Raw genomic sequence first — 8,104 nt, 5'->3', positions numbered from 1 at the left:
ACTTGGGACACCATAAATCTCCCAAGTGGCGACTCTGAATCTTTAAATAAAATCTCATTTCGATTTGTCCTTTAATTGGAAAAACTCCTTTACGCCCCTGCGGGCGTAGGCAAAAAGGAGGTGTGACAGATCGTAGCTGCGATTTCTGTAGGTGGCACGTCTTCGACATCTCTTTGAGTGGGTTTCTCGAGCATGTTGCTCAAAGCACTCGTTAACCATTATTCTAGTAACCTTTTGAGTGTTGGTGGTGTTTCCCCTGCTGTGGATGTCGAAACTCCCCTTTCGCGCAAGATCGTTAGATCCCCGTGTGGAAGAGGTGAGATCTTCCCCTCCGGTGTAGCGCTTGGTGTTGTATTCTCATTGTCTTCTCTGCCGTCTTCGTTGAGGGAGTTCAGGAGATTATTCGAGACATCTGCTACCGCCTTTAGCTTCACTTCCTTTCCCGCCATTGTTGATTTTTATGAGGTTTGAAGAAAAGTAATTATCACTTTCAGAAATCTAGATGAGAACTATGATTTTAGCTATAGAAATCCCCATAGACAGTGCCAAATTGTTTGACTCAAAAGATGTTAAAACCTTTTTGAACAAATCAATCAAAGATGAAGGGGTAAATCGTAGCTGAAGATAATAATCTCTAGAATAATAATAGATAAAGAGAAGAGAGTTTTTCTTTTCATCCAAGATTAGTAAGCTTCTCAGAGTATCCACCGCCACTTACAAGGTTTTTTGTCCCCTTTATATACTAGAGAGAAACCCTTCCGAATTGTAAGAAACAAAATACAATTAGTATTCGGCGGAATATTCTTAATGTCCCCTAATGGGCTTACACTACTACAAGAGTCATACAGTCTCTTCTTTCGCCCTAGGGTCGTTTCCCTTGGGACGCCGATTCGAAGGTACCCGGTCGTTTGTTGTACTCGTCATAGGTCGTGGTCGATCAAATTTGGACCCATACGCGAATAAAAAACTGTAAAACTAGAATAAGATTTTAATAAAAATAACATAAGCCAACAGAAAACTCATATATAAACTGATTCCATCTACCAACATGCAAGGTAGGGTCCAAACACTCGGCCAGTTACTACACCATCAGATTATTATCCAACTGGGAAGCTAAAATCACATAGCATAGCACTGCATTTTATTTTCCTTTATTCATGATAATTTGTTCATGTACGTGCACTCATTAGACATCAGTTGGAAGTTCCAATTTGGAATCAAAGGGTTGCTCCTCAAGATCGCCAAAGGGACGTTGTCCTATAAAATTACCTGGTGGATCATAATTGCAAGTTATGAAAAACCAACCATTGTTGCATCGAACCCTAGCACAACCGAGACGTACTGAGTTACGCCACACCACCTGAGTATAGTGTCCACATACTCCTCCTACACAAGAATTTGAATTGTAATCATAGAAACGCTTCTCATCGACCCACATTTTTACAGCACCAGCAGCGTTAAGTTGAGGGAAGGCGGCGGCTAGGTTTTCGCCGTAAGGGCCATGAGAGTGGATCATCCCGCAGTCACCAATTCTTTGATTGGCATAATTTTGGGCATAGGCTGCTAGCCTATTGTCCCATGTCATGGGGCCAACACCAACTTGTCTACGAGCTGCATTGTGAGGGTTAAGATAATCTTGGGGGGAGTTTTGAGCTTTGGATGAGTGAATTAATATTGCAAAGGTAATGAAACAAGCAACTATTGTTGTTAAGAATCCCATTTTTGTGTTTTGGTGAGAAACAAAGCATAGTAAGGATGATTTTTATAGGGAAGAATATAGCTGAGTTACAAAGTTTGCAACTTGTTAGCAAACTCTTTAGCCATATTTGAAAAGAATAGTATAAAATTATAGCTCCGTTAATTCAAAGAACGTTAGATCATATTCGTTAAAGAAACAAAAGCCGCCATTAAAAAAATCTATCTATTGATGAACAACTATTATAGCCATGATCATAATTTGACCAACTTTGATAAATCATGAAGTTATATTATATACATACATATAGTTTTATACATTATTACCAGTGTATTTTAACATAAATATAGTACGCGAAAAGAGTTGAATTTGTTTAAGTAGACGGGAAGTTGAGTAATCGAACCTGTTTAATTGGAGGGATGCTGTCTAACTTCTATCAAATTCTATAAAACCGAATCAGAATATGCTTTAATTAGAAAGTGAAAGCATCCTTATAACTGATATTATCATCTATATTTTAAAGGAAAGCAGTCCCGTTAGGTGTCAATTACTACAAGATCATATCTCAACGTTATCTGCTACCGTTGATTTCCACTCTTATTTCTGGAAGAAGCTGAAAGGCTGGTAAGTAAAAATCTATACTCAAGGTATATTTTCGACTTAGATCTATAGTTGATTAGATGATAAAATCGCTATTCTAATTTTTGGAATTATTCTGCGAAGTACGAATTACTTTTAACATAGTTAACACGTACCAAAGATTCCACCAATTTGACGTTGTAAAGTTTTATTATTATTTAAACTGCAAACTTATAGTTAAGCGCAGCCTCCATAAAATAATTTCTCAGTGCATGCAAGTGGCAACTAGTTTTTCCACAAATAGGAAAGCCGCCATTAAATAATACACTTGAGTGTACCATTTAGGATCTACAGTGTCCAATCCTTCGAAGTTGTAGTTCCTAGTTGAACTAACTACTAGTAATAATTTCTATTCTTTGTGTCACATATGGAGGTGAACGTCCTGCTTGGCCAAACATTTAAAATTTGTTAATTTCGAAAGTGTTTTTCAAAAAAAAAATTATTTTTGGAAAGAAGTATTTGACTAATTAATCTAAAAAATACTTTTTTCATTATATTAGATAAGCAAATTGTACTTGGACGACGTTCCGGAAGTGCTTCTGGAGAAAAATTATATTTTTCGGTGTCTGAAAAACAACTTCTGCTACTATCGATCAATAGCATTTTTTCCCTGAGAGCTTGATCAAATATATCAATTCTATAACATAAGTTGTCTTTTAAAAGTAAGTACTTCTGACCAAACAGGCTATAGGTCAACTTTCAGACGACGCCACCATCAGATCACATCATGTTCATGTATAGTTGATCCCGAGTTCTTCGCCAAATGGGGTCTATTTTAGCCCCATTTCAATTTAATGGAATGGAAAAGAAAGAAAGAAAAAGTCTTCTAATTTTGTCTAATTAAGCCCAGGCAACTTCAGTAAAAGGCCTAAAACTAGCATGAGACAATTTTTATATTAACGGTGAAAGAACTGAAGTTGCACCCCAACTTCATTCTTCTCGAAAGGTTATTTACCAATTTACCGTTGTAAAAGGTCATTTACCAATTTTAATAGTTCATGGGATAACACTAGGAATACTAGAACTTGGGATGGTTTTGAATCTTGTCTTCCCCAACAACTGTAAAAGTGGCAGTAGGCTTATTATTACTTTACGAAATAATAATATTGGTAGATACATTGGAGGTGAAAAATCATTTCATAAATTGTAACCTTTAGATCCAGAAATAGCTGATCACTATTCTCCAAGATGATGTGATGGTATGCCTTTAGCCTTTTGAAATGACAGCAGATATGTTGCGTACTTGAATGGAATGGGATACGCAAAAAAATAGGTCAAGATGATCAAGATAAATTCTCAAAGATTTTGATCTATTTTGGACTCTTTAATTTCCTGAGGATACACAAATAAATGCTTCTGAATTAATCAACATGTGGGTTGCTGAGAAATTTATAGGAACTGAAAGGAGAATGGATGCAACAGATTTTGGTGTAGACTACCTAAACAACTTGGTGGCTCGGAATCTAATCCAGGTTGCTAGTAGAGGATTTGATGGAAGGATCAAAAGTTTTCTATTTCATGATCTTCGCAGTACACTGGCTGAAGAGAGCAACTTTTTCAGAAGGTAGACAACAGAGTTTTTTTGGTGCTACTAGTACCAGAATACGTAGACTTGTTCTCCATCCTCAACATGTCACCGAGTATGTCACTTCAAACTCTGAAGCTCCCTGATTCGTGCTTTGCAATGTTTCACTCCTATGTTGTTGAGTTGTGTCCCACATCGGTAGAGAATGGGTGTCTTGGTCTCTTTATATGGTCTTGGGCAATACTCACCTCATAAGCTAGCTTTTGGGGTTGAGTTAGGCTCCATTCTTATCATATGTTTCACCAGTGGTTACTAGGGAATCAACCAGCAACATGAACCACTTAAGTTACATTAAACTAAAAGGAACTTCTCCTCCTTGGATATACTACTAACTTCACATCCTCATTTTCTCTCACACGCAGATTTAAGCACAAAAATCTGTCCCTTCCAGATTAAGGTGTATTCAGTAAATCTCCAGACACTGTACAATGTACGATCCAAGAATTTGAAACCAAGCTGTTTCTCTAAATTCATCACTTTAAGGAGATTGAAGATAAGATATATCTCAGAAGAGGTATTGAGGGCATTGATGGATGCAGAAATTTTGATGACAGAATGTATACAAGCGTGACAGGGGCGATCAGCAGTACATATTATGCACAGACATTGAACCTTGCTGACTATCATCATCTCACCAAGCTGAATATTGAGCACATACCACTGAAAAAACTACCCAACGTGGAAGCATTTCCTCCAAATATCATCAAACTTACTATTTCTGCATTTACAATGGTAGAAAATCCAATGAAAACTACTCAAATTGAATAGACTACTCAAATTGAAGATCTTGAAACTCAGAGACTTTTACTGCTAAAGTGTAAAAGGCTGGATTGCTCTGGAGTATATAGTTTTCCTCAACTTAAAGTGCTCGAAATTGAAAATTGTAGTAGTCTAAAAGAATTGATAGTGGATGATATGGGAATGCCAAAGATCAAGAAGATTGTAGTTCTTAATTGTCCTTTACTAAAGAAAGTCTCAGGGTGATTTCAGTGCAAATTTTTGGAGAAGACATCTGATGCAAAAAGAAGGAGAAAATAACCAGTGCTGATATTGTTGTTTGACAGATTGACACTCCATGACATAGTTCATTTATTTGTTAAGACATCCTCAATGTCCACAGACTTGCTTCAACAAGTTTTCCCTGCTAGACTCACTGCATTTCATAGGCACAAACGAATCATGATACCCCTTTTCTTCATTCCAATTCTCTCTTTTTTCCCTTACATCTGTATTCACTTTCAAAACAATAATGGAGATTTGGTTGCCAAATGGAAAGTATTGTAATTGTTCTAATAATATATCACAGAATTCAATTTCTCAATCTTAATGCAATTCAGTTTGGAAGAAGTGAATTAGCAACTTTCAGTTTTTAGTCACCAGAATAACTCAAATCAAATCTTCTTACAGCAATCTTTCTTTTACTTTATCATGTTGTCACACCTCCTTTTTCCGGCACCGCGAGGTGCGTAGGGAGTTTTTTCCAATTAAAGGACAGTCGAAACGGGATTGGTTTAATTATTTCAGAGTCGCCACTTGGGAGATTTAGGGTGTCCCAAGTCACCAATTTTAATCCCAAATCGAGGAAAAGAATGACTCTATATTACAGTCTGCGTACCAGAAATCCGGATAAGGAATTCTGTTAACCCGGGAGAAGGTGTTAGGCATTCCCGAGTTCCGTGGTTCTAGCACGGTCGCTCAACTGTTATATTCGGCTTATTTATCTGATTTTTAATACAATTATGAACCATGTGCAAATTTTATCTTTTTACCGCTTTATTATTATAATTATTATTTTTTTAGGAATGTGAACATCGCTTAAAACATATCTTTGGATTGTGTCACATGAAATGCACCCACAATACGAAACATATTTTATTTGATGTTTTAGGATTTAGATTTGGGTCGCATGAAATGCGCATCCGAGTTTAAGAAGGTAAAATTAATTAAATCGCGCCTAAAGAGTCTAACGCGTCATCATCTTTGGGGAAGGAAGTGAAATTCACTTAAACAATCCATCCCTAATTCTAAGTAATTTTTTTTAATAATTAAATAAATAAATGAGAATGGAGAATCCTATACATTTGTATTATTTACATCTATTTATTTTTAGCGAACTCCTTTAATAGTATCCCTAATGACTACCTTTTTATTATTACTAATTTTTTTATAAATATAAAATTAATATCTACATTCTTGAAAATGACATATTAAATAGAAGGGAAAAACAAATATTAGCAGAAAATAATAAAATTATAATCATAGATACAACATGGAATTATCGGAAAGTAAAAAAAATAAAAAAAAACTAATTATCCCATAGTTGGATTAAAATTCAAATTATTAGTAAGACTTAAGTTTATTGAAACTAATTATTTGCAAATACTGAAAATTGAAAGAAATAAAAATAAAAACTTGAGTACTAAATCATATTTCTAAAAATTTAAACAATTTAACATTAACTAACCTTGTTTTAATTCATCATGTCCTAATACTTGTTTGCAAACTAATTCATGTTATAACTGAAATTAACTACATGATTCGGATTAACTTATCGTTGATGAAAAACCTTCTGCATAAGGAACTTAGTTAATTTTTTGCCAAACTGATTCAATAACGCCATTTTTACGTTATTTCTTCTATTTTTTTATTAAACAGTTTTAATTAATAATCAGGCTTAAATATATTTCCTAATAATCTGGTAAAGGCGTTATTTAATATGTCGCTATAATATGCCTAGTTATGCCGATGACAGTGATTTACAGAATAATAATACATGAATAACCTAAATACAATACAAAAATTAAATTAAACTAAATTAAAAATTTAACACTCCATTCTTCATTTCAGCTTACAAAATGCCAAAATTACAGTTGTGTACCTGATATTGTCAATATAAGAAGAAGAAAGTCAGCAACGTAATACGTAACACAGCAACAGCAACAATAACCAGCAATAACCAGTCAACGAAAATCCCAGTGACAGCTTTGAAACCAAGGGAAATTTTCAGATTTTTGAAAGGCTATTTAATCTTCAACCCTTAATTTCTACACCTGTATACCAGAATATTTATCAGATGTGTACTACTTTCTCTTCTAATTTTCAACTTTTTTTTTATTTTTTCTCTTTGTATGTTTTTCTTTTCTTGAGAGTTTGAATGTTTTTTCGGAATAAATGTTCAGCTCCTTTTTTTTTTTTTTCTCTTTTTTTTCTCTGTCTGTATTTCTCTTTCCTATGTTTTTGATTTCAAGACTTCTTATAACCCATCCCATAAATCTTTTAATCAATTAAAATCAACCCATTTTCTCTACCAAACCCATTATCTTCCCACTCATCCCCATTATATTAAATAAACATATCACACCACCCCATTTCATTTTGTCCCCCATGCTTCATTTAAAATAATGCAAGATTCCCCTTTAAATTAAATCTTGTCCCCTCTTTATATTAAACAACTATATCACAACCCACCCCATTTCATTTTGTCCCCCATGCTTCAAATAAACAATTTCAAAATGTACAATTCCTAAACTACCCCCTCCGACCTTACTGAAATTACCAAACTACCCCTGAACGTATTATAAATTTACCAAACTACCCATCAGCTATAACACATCAATTAATCAAACTTAACCAAAATATAGACAATATGATCAATTTCTAACAATGTTCAAACAACAATATGAACACGGATGAACATCATAACAACAATATCACATGAACATGATTTTAACAACATTTCAACAACAAATCACATGAACACAAATTGAACAACCAAGAACAACTAAAATTTGATTGAACAATATTTTTAGCAACAACAAATCTATTTTTTGGATTTAAACAACAACAAAAATCAAACAAGTATATTTAGATTCCTAAATTCAATAATATTGAACTTAAAATCAATTCTAACAACATTACAACTAACAATTCCTATATTAAACTTAAACAAAATTATGAGACAAATTCAAGAAATAATTATAAATGATAAACAAGAAATCAAACTATACAAATTTCGGATTCAAGAACAATCAAACAAAGTATGGACATAAATGAAAAGATTCAACAACAATAACAAAGATACATGATACATGAGAAAGGCTACAACGATAATCCAATAAACTAACAATTGATTTTTTTTAAAAAAAAATAAATAAATTAGATCCAACAAAATATTACAAAGATAC

The 8,104-nt window shown here is 33.9% G+C and overlaps 1 protein-coding gene and 1 long non-coding RNA gene across 2 annotated transcripts; one reads left to right on the top strand and one right to left on the bottom strand.

Annotated features, from left to right (window-relative positions):
• Positions 1-1,003: 1,003 nt before the first annotated feature.
• Positions 1,004-1,770, bottom strand: LOC104236047 (basic form of pathogenesis-related protein 1). The gene has a single exon (XM_009789893.2). It carries the CDS (start codon positions 1,718-1,720, stop codon positions 1,187-1,189), a length of 534 nt encoding a protein of 177 aa, XP_009788195.1. The 5' UTR covers positions 1,721-1,770; the 3' UTR covers positions 1,004-1,186.
• Positions 1,771-2,959: 1,189 nt separating this feature from the next.
• LOC104236048 (uncharacterized) lies at positions 2,960-5,267 on the top strand. The gene is made up of 2 exons (XR_713344.2): positions 2,960-3,975; positions 4,283-5,267. It is a non-coding gene; the product is annotated as an uncharacterized lncRNA (long non-coding RNA).
• Positions 5,268-8,104: the final 2,837 nt, after the last annotated feature.

This window comes from Nicotiana sylvestris, chromosome 1 (assembly GCF_000393655.2).
Source record: "Nicotiana sylvestris chromosome 1, ASM39365v2, whole genome shotgun sequence".
Classification (NCBI taxonomy): Eukaryota; Viridiplantae; Streptophyta; class Magnoliopsida; order Solanales; family Solanaceae; genus Nicotiana; species Nicotiana sylvestris.
This window is presented reverse-complemented; position numbering and strand designations above follow the sequence as displayed.